The 12,753-nt window shown below is 38.4% G+C and overlaps 1 protein-coding gene across 1 annotated transcript; it reads left to right on the top strand.

Moving 5' to 3' along the window:
- The first annotated feature begins 2,213 nt into the window (after positions 1 to 2,213).
- Positions 2,214 to 8,339, top strand: pafah1b2 (platelet-activating factor acetylhydrolase 1b, catalytic subunit 2). Its single transcript, XM_084730956.1, has 6 exons — positions 2,214 to 2,404; positions 2,825 to 2,906; positions 5,498 to 5,587; positions 5,783 to 5,899; positions 6,444 to 6,566; positions 7,511 to 8,339. Exons 2-6 carry the CDS (start codon positions 2,826 to 2,828, stop codon positions 7,787 to 7,789), a joined length of 690 nt encoding a protein of 229 aa, XP_084587082.1. The 5' UTR covers positions 2,214 to 2,404; position 2,825; the 3' UTR covers positions 7,790 to 8,339.
- Positions 8,340 to 12,753: the final 4,414 nt, after the last annotated feature.

Genomic DNA, 12,753 nt, shown 5'->3' with positions numbered 1-12,753 from the left:
CAGACTCCAGAACAAAGTGAAACACTGCAGGAGGATGAACCCATTTAGATTAAGAGCTTTCACTTATACTGCAGTTTTTCAAATTCGAACTGATTTGAAGGCAATTGGTGCTAATATCTGAGAGAGCATTTTAATTTTTTTTTTTGTGAGTTTGTCAGATACAAATCTCTTTAAAACAAGACATCAGTAAATGATAATAAAAGATAAAACATCAAATACTGTAATATTACTTCACGTTAAAATGACTTAAGTTCTAAACAAAAAAGTATGTTTTTATAATAACACATACTGTTGGCAAATAATAAATAAGTCCAAATGAAAAAGCAAACATTTCTATAAAGTTCATTAAACTAACATGCTTCTCATCTTCATGCACTGAGTCTACATGACATCACAGAGTATTTCTGTGTTTAGACGGAGGTTGTTCAGACTCACCAGGAATCATCTCATCTGACACATGGTAATAAACCTGCTGCCTAAAAGTCACTTCACTGGAAGTAGAAATTCACTGCAGATTCCTAACTGCTTTTCACTGCAGACTGTGGGAACCAGGATGAATGTTGATGGTGAAAGTATGTGTTGCAGCTCCTGAGAGGTGGTGCAGCATTAAACTTATAAAAGTACTTATTCTTATTGCGTCTCCTTTCAGGGCCTGCCTGCCTGTGCCTGTACTGCTGAGAACCCTGCTGGGTCTGTTTTGTCATAATTTCATGATGAATATGCTCAGATGAACAAACGTTCTCATCCAGTTGCATAGCAGAAATGATGGTTGGATAATGCGAAACTTATCTTTAGGTATTTCCACATCAACAGCAGAAATTACAACATTTAGGCATTGTTTAAAAAAAGAGAAAAAAAAAGAAATACAATATGTAATCTACACATTTTTTAGATATACAAAGTCATATACATACAAATATTAAAAACAGAAAAAAATTGGCTCTCATATTTCTCATAATGAATGTTCACTAATACTTCAGTATCTAACAGCATAGTAATTTTGTGCAATAATTCAACTGTGCAGCACTCTGTTCAATAATAATTCAGTAGTGCAATAAGTTTTACTCTGGCATCAATACTGCATTTATTTATACTGTGCATCTCAAACATAGTGAACTTGCATTATTGTTTATATTTACACTGTTTGTGTGTGCACTGTTGTATATATTGTTGTATGCATATTTTTACACATCACTTATTTTCTATTTTTTTTAATATATTGTTGCATATTGTAGTATAATGCACATGTTTTGTTTTTTTTTACAGTTTGTATGTAATTCCTGATGTTTTTATTAAGCATCAATCCTTGGTCATGTCAACTTCTACAAGGAATATCCCACTATTAAATTAATTATTCCTCCAGCACTGGAATGTAACATTTGATCTAACGTGACCATAATGCATTGCGATCAGCTGACACAGCGGGCTCGGATCAGAGATGGCCATGGATCACTGATGTGCCGCTAGTGGAAGAGAGAAATCATTATACAGTAGCCTCGCACAGCAAAGATGGCGGTGGTGCTGGACTAGAGCACAGCCTCTCAGTTTTAGAGGTCCTAAATAGCTCTTATCCGACGCCCATTTAAATTGTTCAAGTAAAGGAGAAGAATTCGTTCGTAAAAGCATTTTAAGCTGATAGGGTTTTCATTGTATTTTCAAACCACAGATCAACCCACAATTCATTGCGCGACCAGCTGTGTGATCATGTTTATTACCCTAGTATTGACCTCTCAGGAAAGAGCAGAAGCTGTGTGTCAGCTTTCAGAACCCCCATAAATTACAGAGGGTAACATCTACACTGTTTGAGTTTATGCTACAGATGTTTAGCTATGGTTAGTAATGGCCGTGATAGGCGTTGCAAGTAAGTGGCTGCCCAACAGGCAGCTCTCAGGGTAAAATATTCCAAATTCAGGATGTTGACCGTTGCTCGTCATGTCTGATAAGGAACCCTTGATTTGCGAATGTCTCGCGAGATTTTTAATCGAACCTTGTACGAAACCAGCACTTATCACGTTTTATAAAGTGGAAATGCTGTGATTAAGATCTGTTTGTTTTAGAGACATAACTAATACACGTGGTTAAGGTTTGAGAAAGCTCATTATTTGGGTTATAATAATTATTCTCGCGAGATCTTTCGCGGGTCTGGGATTCCCTTCCAGATATGACCCTCGCTGCGGTGCCCTCCAATGATGTTACTGCTAGTGGTAGCTGCTCGGCGCTCTCTTCAGTAAAGGTTTTCTGTAGTTTGCCTTCTTGACACACCTTTTGTTGTCTCGTCAAGCTAGACTCAGCTAACGGTTGCTAGCGAGCATCACCCGCCTTGACTACCCGACAGCGGTGAAGTGAAGCTGGGGGCAAAAGGAGTTACTCTGACGCTGAGAAGTGACTGCTAACACAGTGCCAGGTAGTTTGTCTTGCAATCTGAAAACAAATTAATTTATTGAAATGTTCATATTGCCGACGGGCGTGTCAAACGTGAAGTGTCAGAGATGCAGCCATAACAGTCTCCAGTCATTAGCTGGCTAGCTAGCTAGCTAACAAGCTAACGTCAGATAAACAGTAACCTAGCGGATTAATGCTTTATGCTCTGTGATCCATAAGCACCAGCCTTGAAAGGGAAAGTAGCCTACATCCGTATTAGTAGGCCGGTCTGTCTGTTCCTGAAGCGTTAAGCTGCTGCATTAATGCTTTCTGCTAGCTGCTGCCGATGATGCTCTCGTCCATTTACTGTAACACAAACCTCCTTCCTTCTTTTATATGGGTGTCTCAGTATCGCTCTGCACTGTTTTATATAAGAGTGAAAAAGCGGTGTTGTCTCCTGTAGGATGAGTGGTGATGAACTGAACCCAGCTGCAGTGCCTCATCCAGTAGAGGATGTACAAGGAGATGGACGGTGGATGTCACAGGTTGGTGGTATTTGTTTTTACTGTCGGAAATATTTACTCATTATTTCAGTGTAAAACCCCAATTTTCTTTCCTAATGTGTGCACGCTGGATGCATTTTACGAGCTGGAAGATATTCATTATTCCTGAAAGGGTTTTTCTTATTCCACACAGTAATCACTCATCAGTTGTTATAGGGATGCACGATATGGATAACAGATAACCAGTTATTATCTGTTTGTCATATGTGTGTATATATGTATGTATATATACATTTATTTATTTATTTATTTTAAATAAGTCTACATAACCTGTAGTTTATACACACCCAAAGATAAGAAATTCTAAGATGAAGTGAGCAAAGATGGATAATTTAATATTCCATACTCTGACTGAACCAAATCTAACTGGCATTGCTATGACAACAAAACAAAGAACAGTTCTGACTCTTTAAATGTTCATTTACTTTTTCAAGTAAAGCACATAAAAAACTTTAAAGTCAACATGAGGTGACCAAAATACATTACAAATAAAGGCAGAAGAAAAGCTTGTCAACAGAGCAAAAAACAAAACATGCATAGACCCAACCAGAGCCACCCAGTCACACATATACTTTAGCTTTTGTAGAACATTTTGCCTAAGAATTCAAATTAGATTCTTTGCCTTATTGTTTAAATCAGAATTTATTATGATTCTTAAATTGTTATATATTTTAGTATGTTTATCTGATAGAATTGCACCATTAGAATAATAAATAATACTAGAAATTTCCAAGTATCAGCTGGTAATTTATCACTCCTGGTATTTCCTGTGCAAGTTTTAAATAAATGTAAACAAAACCTTTTCAGTAGGGAAATTCACGTTTTTAAATTTCTCTATTTAGACTATTTACACTGTTGCAATATATGTTGCCATTACATTTTAAAAATTAAGTATTGATATCCAGTTAATTATACACATACATTATAGTATTATTGTGTAAATATTGCAGTGCCTGTTAAACATACTGTAGACTCTTAAACTGTTTCGTTTTCCTTTTGATCTAGCTTTGTCTCTGCACAGTAGCCCACTGTGACTCTACCTGACTCTTTCCACACCAGTCTCATGCATAATACACATTAAAGATTAGTGCCATATTGATTCAGTTTTCCATGGGTGTATATGCTCATGTTACCGATTTGTAAATCACCTAAATTTGATATACTTTATCATTGCTTCATTTGTTAAATGCCCCTGTTTACTGCACATTGTATGTGGCTGCAATAACACATGAAATATTGCATGTAATTCCTTCTCATTGATGTTCATTCTGGTGCTGTGATCCTCTGAAACTGATTATTGTGCGGAGAATATTTTCAGATGAAGGGATGCCAGCTGGATCGGCACAATATCATGTGATGATGTTTTGATGATTTTATCAATCAATTAGTGACAAATTGGGGTAAAGGTTGATGTGGGTGGTCCCCATTAAATTAGTTAAAATAAATTGTAACCATTCCCATGAAGTCTTGGATTTGTTTCAGACAACCACTTTATCAAACTTGTTCTGTCTGTGTTGGTAAGCTAAAGTTAGCTGGACAGTTTGTCACTGTTTTGCTGTCTGTGTTCTGTGACTGTTTTTGTCTATCAGAAGTGATGGTGAAGTACAACTATTTATTACATTTGATATACTCTGACATATTATGGTGGTTATAAATTGCAGTTCTGAAAAGATAACGGAATCACAGATAAACATACATTGGTATGCACATGCACAAAATGAAACTTAAATCATACCTGCCTTTACTGTCGACAGTAACCAATGTTATTTACAGACTGTGTGGGCTGAAACTTAAAGGAAGCCCAAGCCTTCTTCACAGTAATTCAGTGCATGTTTAGGGTCATTGTAGGCGAATTGATTAAAATATGCAGTAATTAACATAAGGGTATATCATAGACTTGTGGCATCAAAATGAGCCAGAGACCACCAGATATGTGCCTTTACTCCCTCACCTGCTACTTGTCCTCATTGGCTCTCTTCTCCATATCCTTGTGGAGAACCTCCACTACGCTGGTGCTTAACATCTGTCTGTCACCTATCGATCTGAGTATTTTAAATGTTTTTCTTCAGTGTGTAGCACAGACTTTCAGCACATGGTTACATGATACCACATTGTTACTTCAGGTTGCTGTCTCTCTCTCTCTGTCTCTGTCTGTCTCTTTCTCTCTCTCTTTGTTTTTGTGTTTTTTTTTTAACCATACATGTGTTTGCATCTCTGTGTTTAGCTCAACACCTCCTTGCAGGTCGATACAAGGTTAATCCTCCAAAGCTAAGAGGACTGAGACAGTCTGATTTATTCCAAGCTCTATCAGATGGAGCACCAGACATGTCTTGTCGTGTGATGAGCTTGCAGGATTTTGTCTGACTTGGAAGACTAAGAAGTACTGTACTAGAGCTAAGAGTTAGACAACTCAAAACTCAAAGTTGTTAACTCAGACTGAAACGGATGATATAGAATGGATTAAATTGTGTTGTTGTCTGTGAAGGAAACCTAGTATTTTTGTCATTTATTCATCCTGTTTCTGACAGTTATGGACTACATCTTGAGCTACATCTTGTGTTTTGTTTTTACAGCACACAAGATTTGTTCAGGAGTGTAAAGATGCTGAACCAGACGTGCTTTTTGTGGGAGATTCTATGGTACAACTAATGCAGCAGTTTGAGGTGAGACAAGATATTTACCTTGACATTTATGGCAGTCGTCATTTTAGATACAAAGCATAAATGTGCTGTGCTGTACATACATTTATGTTGCCTTACTGCTGCCCTAAGACTTATACTCACTCAGCTTATTAATCAGCATGCTTTGCTGTCAGGAATTCTCATATTAAATGCAGGTTTCTGATTTACTGTCTGCAGGTTTGGAGGGAGTTATTCTCTCCTCTTCATGCGCTCAACTTTGGCATTGGAGGGGATACCACCTGCAATGTGCTGTGGAGGCTGCAGAATGGAGAGCTAGAGAACATCCGTCCCAAGGTAAGACTTAGCAAGTTTAGGGCAAAATCATTTTATTCATCTCTCATGTGCCCACATTTGTACCTCAGGTACAGAAAAACCTCTTGGATGTGGGTTTTATTTCTGCTGTCTGCAAAAAAAACCCACACATGCACACACTGTTGTACAGTTGACCTTGCACATATACTTTTTGTTTCTCTAGCAAAAAAATTTGCATGCAGCCGTCCTGACCTTCTCGTCTTGTTGGATGCAGCAGAAGCAGGTGGCCTGATGGTCACTGGTTTTCAGAGTTTGTCCAGAACAGCTTTTGTAACTCCAGCAGACATGATATTAAGTTGCAGTGTCCATTTCAAAACACATTGTAGCTCCAAGTCTGTATCACTTTAAATGTGCATTTGGCTGTTCTAATGATACAGATGGAGAACTGCTGCAATGCTGAGAACACATTCTGTCAAAGACACTAACAGGATGTTGTTAGTTCTTCATCATACTTTGTTCACAGTTCTAGAGATTAATATGTGTTTGGTGAAAGTTAACAAATATTTGTCTGTGTTTTTTTTTCTAGGTGGTGGTGTTGTGGGTAGGAACCAATAATTATGAACACACAGCAGAGCAAGTTGCAGGAGGAATTCTTGCTATTGCACAGCTGCTCACCACCCGCCTCCCCAAAGCAAAGATAGTTGTACTGGTACGTAGTTCTTGCCTTCCCTTGCACCCAGAACGTTTTATAAAAAAAAACTAAACAATATATGCAGTTATTTATATGTACCCAGGAAATAATTCTGTAGTGCATTATTTGAATGTGCATTTGGGGTAATATAATGATGGAAGGGTTTGCTTTGCACAAAAATTCAACGTCCAGGAAACACTGGCTTACAACTTTTACGGTATTTAAGCCCAAAGTATTATCAATGTAAACACAGAATCCACCTCCCCTTGTCTTGTGTCCTGTCAGCTTGGATGCTTCGCCCAAGTTAAGTGTTAAGTCTGTTGTGGCCAGTTCTTTTTCTTATTTCAAACTGTGCCGTCTTGACAGGGACTGTTTAATGTGCTTCTTGACTCACACGTTAAACAGTCCAAATCACAACACTTCATTTGGCTGACTTTTTTTCTCACTTCAAACATTTCTGCAAGAGTTCTGTTACACTTTTTTTCCTCTTCAAACAAAATTGTTTCCATACAAATACAAAATAGAACAAAGTGCTTTTAACTTCTGTTATATCTTTTCTCTGTTAAGACTATAGCAGGTTCCAGTCAAATGAACAAACAGCTGAAATTTTCTTCCATAAATAAGAACTTAAAATTATAAGGTGAAGCAAATTATTTTTATTGGTATAATTATATTCAAATATGTTAATCATGTGATAATCATTACAGTAGAACATATATGTATATGGTAGTAAAGCTGCAACAATTACTCGTTTAATCAGTTAGTTGATCGAAAGAATATTACAAATTAGTTTGATAATTTTTGCATCATTTCAGTAATTTTTCAAACAAAAATGTCAAACATTTGCTAGTTCCAGCTTCTTACATGTGAGGATTTGCAGCTTTTTTGCAGTTTTAGAGTCAGTTTAACTCTCAACACATTGACCTTCATAAATGAGTGAAGTGTATTTTTATGGTTCTCAGAGTTTGTTGCCACGAGGTGAGCGTCGCAACCCACTGAGGGAGAAGAATGCTGCGGTTAATGGTTTCCTGCGTTCCTGGCTGCCGCGGCTGGGCCAGGCTCAGTACCTGGATGTGAGCGGCGACTTTGTCCACACAGATGGAACCATCATCCCACAGGACATGTTTGACTTCCTCCACCTGACATCGACGGGTTACCGCAGTGTGGCAAAGCCCCTCAGCGACCTGCTGCTCCAGATACTGGAGGAGACGCCGGAGGAGCGACGGGCGTCACTGGTTTGAGGGGCCGCGGCTGAGCAGCACATTTATCCAGAGGCATGTCTCACCCGCTGCTGTGGGAGACGGGGGAGACATGTCCCTGGTGTCTGCAGGACGAGGGGCTCACTCATAAGGGGTAAGAGGCACCCTGATCTGAGTGGGCCCACGAGGGGTGTGGGATCACATTCATGAGTGGAGGGTTTGGGTGTGGAGAGGTGCTGAAGAGGGAGAGAGACCTCACTACAGACGTAGACACTGTGATTACAGCAGTAACCTCTACTGCAAAGGATTTACTAAGGTCAAATACTCTGAATCTTAGACAGATACACTGAGATCATGTGGGACTGCAGTGGCACACACACAGATTAATATCGGCCTGTGGATAAAACATGTGATTCCCTCTGTCACCTGACCTGTGCCACGGAGTTATGATACAAAACACACAATGCACAAATATACTCACAATAGTCAGAATGTTATCCAACATTGTACAATGTTATGAGTCTGACCAGTGTGCTGCAGAACAGTGGTTCCCAACCTGAGGGTCAGGGTCCTCCAGAGAGTCACAAAACCTGTAACAATGTCATTTTTTTCTGAAAAGATAAATGAATCGCTTACTTTTCAGGGTCTACAATTTAGAATTTTTTTAGGGTCCACTGCCTCACACCGCTTCCTAGCTGAAAGCAATTTGGACAAGTGAGCAATCAAACATCAGGTCGTTTCAGTTTTTCACTATTAGGATGTCCAAACCTGCTCTGTGGTCAGCAACATGCCACTTGTTTGAAAAATGTTTGCCCTGATCCTATTTTTTGCAAAGTTTTAAGCTCTTGCTTCACCCTCAACCTAATTTTTTTCTGCAGAACCAACAGTGACAGTCTTGTGTTTCTGTTTCCCCTCCAGTCAGCAGGGAGGACAAGACTAATTGAGGTTGAAAAGTGGCACATCTTATGTGATCCATAGCACCCTTTTTATAGGGATTTACTCAAAAAAGATGAGGTTTGGAAGGAAAATGGCAAACTCTTAGGGGTTACAAATAAGTAAACTGTCCGCAAACTATATAAAAACAAGGCTGACTTCAGAAAATTCTGTTATGAATAAATAAATTTGGCACTCAACCTACTCATCTTCACTGGGTGAGATCACAAACAGCATTGCTGTGACATTACTCAAATTATATCTGGACAACTTTTTGAGTTTGCTAGCTTGCTCTATGTTAGAAAGCAGTGCAATGCCTCTGGATGTAATTAGATAGACATACAACCAATCAAAGCAACAAAACATTACGTGCAACCCTCTGATAAAAGGCAGTGAGAGATGTGTGAGTAGGCCCAGTAATCTAGTAGTGATAATAGGAACACCCAAATTACACGATTAGGCCGCCGTTACATTTTTCCTCTTGCACACCCCAAAGGGGTGCGCCTCATTTTTGGAAACCCTGACATAAACAGTTGTGATTGGCCCTACAAGATCCAAGACTGGTGGAAAAGACAAATTTGCCAGAGCAAATGAAATATAGGTCGCAGAAGTCCACAAATCAAAAAGGTTGGGAACCACTGCTACAGAGGAGCTACTGCTGAGATGTACACTATGTATTGCAGTGAGCCGAATTTAAGAATTACTCTCACTATTAGACAACTTTGCTTACAGCAAAACCGTGAAGCAAATGGCATATAATATAATTTACACAAATTTACTATGATAGTTTTGTCAGTCCAGTTCTTCATGTGTAATATTTCATATACTCAGCCAAATGAGGAGCACTTAGCCTGTTAAATGTTCACCTTTGAACTCAGTGTGTAACTGTTAGATGTCTTTTGAAGCTGTTAATCAGTAATAAAAAAAAATAAATAAATCATTGTATATCTGGAGAGTTAACTAGTCCACAGACCACACATACAGCAGATCACTACTTCATTCAACTAAATGTTCAAATCAAACCTGATGTTTCGCTGCATGCGTAATTTTAGATGAGCCTCGGCCAACGCTTGTGTATTAAATTATTGAATATCAGTCAAAATCATGTATTCATATGTGTTAATTAGTGATGTGACGCTGTTGATTATCTGCATAGGTCTTCCAAACACCACCAGCTCTGCTGCTTATGTGCACATCAACCCAGCGAGTGTATTTACTTTGTATTTGTAGAATTACATTTTTGAATTTGGTTCCGGATAAATCTACTGCGACATTACATTTTAATGTCCGAAAAACAAGCAGGTTACACATTTCAGATGTTTTGTATAGCTTTTTGAATTGTGCTCCTAACGACTTCTTGACTGTGTCCTTGGTATCTGTTGGACATTTTTGAACAGAAAAAAATATCTCATCACATCGGTTCAGGCCATGATATTTCACGGGTTTTCAGCAGTTTCAAAGTGCAACTGTGCACTTGATCCTGCTGTTTTGCAGCCAAGTTAAAACAGCTCACATTACCTTCAGTCCTGCTTTCACCTCACATTCCTAACCGTAATATGAGTTATTCCTTATAGAATTATTAATTAAGGGTTAGTTTCTTTCTACGTCTGTATCTCACACTAATATTATATCCAGATGTTCACAGTCAGGCTCGGACTACACAGGCTCTCTCTCCCTCTCCCTCCTCCATGGATATTTACAGTATTTTCTCTTAGAAGCACCTCTTTATTCTGTTTCTCACCACCTCCTCTTAATTTCTCTCCCTGTTGTATTTGTAGTCGACTCTCACCCAGCCCTGCCCTAACCCTGGGACCTGACGTCTCCACTTGGTATAGTTGCTGAATATTTTTAGGAGTAATAAAAAGTAGCCATGTGATGAAGCTACTGGACACAGCTATACTGAATATTGTCACGCTAATTAAATGCTTAAAAAGCAAGCGCAGGTCATGTAAAGAAAACCATTCATCTGTGAGCTTATACTGAGAGTCTTTTTGTCGAGCATCAAGTTATCCGACATTACTGCTGTCTTAAGCTCTGCTGCACGTTTGCGTGCCGTGTTAAATATAAATAGTGTATGTGTGTGTGCCTTAAGTGTTCATGGGGACGGCTGTGTACAGTATGGATTGTGTAAGGTGGACGTATGAGTGTCTAGAAGTGACCCCGGTTGTATATAGGACACGTGGAGCTGGAGAAAATGATGTTTGAAGGGGGTTCGGATTGTGGGAGTCTGTGTTTGGTGCGATACAGCATTTGCACTGTTTTGGCTCGTTGTCACGTTAAAGTAAAGCATTCCAATAAAATAAAAAACAAGGATCTAATCATGTGTTGGAGTCTCTGTTTTCGCAAGTGGTGAGTGGAACTGCATCATTTACTTGATTAATCAATTAATCAAAAGAAAATTAGCTGCCAACTATTATGATAATTGATTAATCGTTTCAGTCATTTTTCAAGTCAAAATGTTAAACGTTTGCTGGTTCCAGATTCTTAACTGTGAGGACTTGCTGCTTTTCTTTGTCATTTATGAGCGAAAATGAAGAGTGTTTGGATTTTAGACGGTTGACCTTTGGCTCAGGGAAATTGTGATGAGCATTTTGCACAATTTTTTTTGACAGTTTATCCCTCAGTTTTTAGGGAAATTTTAAAATTTCGGCAGATTAATTAATAATCCTTAAAAAGTCTCAAATCCGACATTCTGAAATTTAGGCCCAAAAGTGTTTTAAATACAACTCTGTTTTATAATTTCATTTGATTATGAAGTTAATGTTATGAAGTTGCATTAACGTCAGTCCTGCTTTTATGTGTATTTTGAGGAGAAAAAAAAATACTTTTGCTGTAACAAATGGGACTGATATGTAGTTATGCAAACTTTGCAGCCTGGTCAGAATTTATCAGAGCACACCATACAAGAAATTAAGAGTATAAATCCGCTTCCAGTTTACAATTTCTGCAAGTAAAGACTCCTGGACTGGAGGAGACGTGAGAAATTTTGGTTGGGGATGGGGAATAAAATGATTTCAATACAGGATTGTGATAAAATGTATGTCTTTAAACATTTTTACTCTATATACTGAGTAGTTTTGAAATAAATGTGTGATACAAGCAGAATAAATAATAATTAATCAATCAGTCATTTTCTTGATGAATCCATTAGTTGTTTGGGCTCTAAAATGTCATATATGACACTGAATGTAAATTTTTGTTTTCACTGCTCATCAGTCCAAAACCTGAAGATTTCCATCAATAAAAAGAACAACTTTGAATCTTTGAAATATTTGTCTAAAACTTAATCAAGGGAAGATCCAAGATCCTGCAGCAGTTTTTATGACTAAATAATCACTAAAGTTATTTAGTAAAGTATCATTAGAATGAAGGAGGTTGATGCATGGACCAATGAAGACACCAAGGAAGTTTTTTGCCAGTATGGATGTAAATGCCTTCATAATGGTCTTAAAAAGGTTGTAAATTGACCTTTTTGAAACCTGCAGAAAGGCTGTGTGTGTTATACACTCACCAGCAGAGGGAACCATTTTATCAGAGAGCTAAAATGAGACAGACAGTAAGAGGGCTCACTGCTTGTACCACGTCGCCTCGCTTTTACTCAGAGAGCAGCTACTTATTGCCTAATTAATTTGCTTTCACTGAATTAACATCTCTAATGTTGTAATAATTCACCAACAGCACTCTGAGGCGGTGTAGACTCATGGTAGAACGGCCTCATTAAACATTTAGTTAGCTGTGGTGGAGTGTGTGTGATTGCTGGCCACTTGTAAAATACTTCGTTAATAAAGCATTCGCTCACTTTTGATGTTGCTCTCATTAATTTTAACTGTGACCCAAAACTGTCCCAGAGTGGAGCTAAAATAGTTGGTCCATCTGGAGGCCTGTCGCCGAGCTCAAAACTAAACAACGTAAAGTCATTGTCTGAAGTCAGGAAGGGGAGACCGGGATGGTAGCAGCACTTCCTGTGTCTTGTTTGTGCTACATATCTCATACTTTGGTACATGGTGCCCATCTTTGGGCCCCTGCAAATAAAACTCACTTGGATATCTATGACACAATCACAGATTTTGAAT

The sequence above is a fragment of the Lutjanus erythropterus genome, chromosome 11 (genome assembly GCF_056507025.1).
Source record: "Lutjanus erythropterus isolate fLutEry1 chromosome 11, fLutEry1.hap2, whole genome shotgun sequence".
NCBI classification, from domain to species: Eukaryota; Metazoa; Chordata; class Actinopteri; order Lutjaniformes; family Lutjanidae; genus Lutjanus; species Lutjanus erythropterus.
Note: the sequence above shows the minus strand (reverse complement) of the source record. Positions and strands in the feature narration are given on the sequence as shown.

Bases quoted from the DNA above. Each gene is read 5' to 3' on its own strand.
- pafah1b2 (XM_084730956.1), top strand. From the start codon at position 2,826: ATGAGTGGTGATGAACTGAACCCAGCTGCAGTGCCTCATCCAGTAGAG. The intron at 2,907-5,497 runs GTTGGTGGTATT...TTGTTTTTACAG, and splicing joins ATGGACGGTGGATGTCACAG to CACACAAGATTTGTTCAGGA. The intron at 6,567-7,510 runs GTACGTAGTTCT...TATGGTTCTCAG, and splicing joins AAGCAAAGATAGTTGTACTG to AGTTTGTTGCCACGAGGTGA.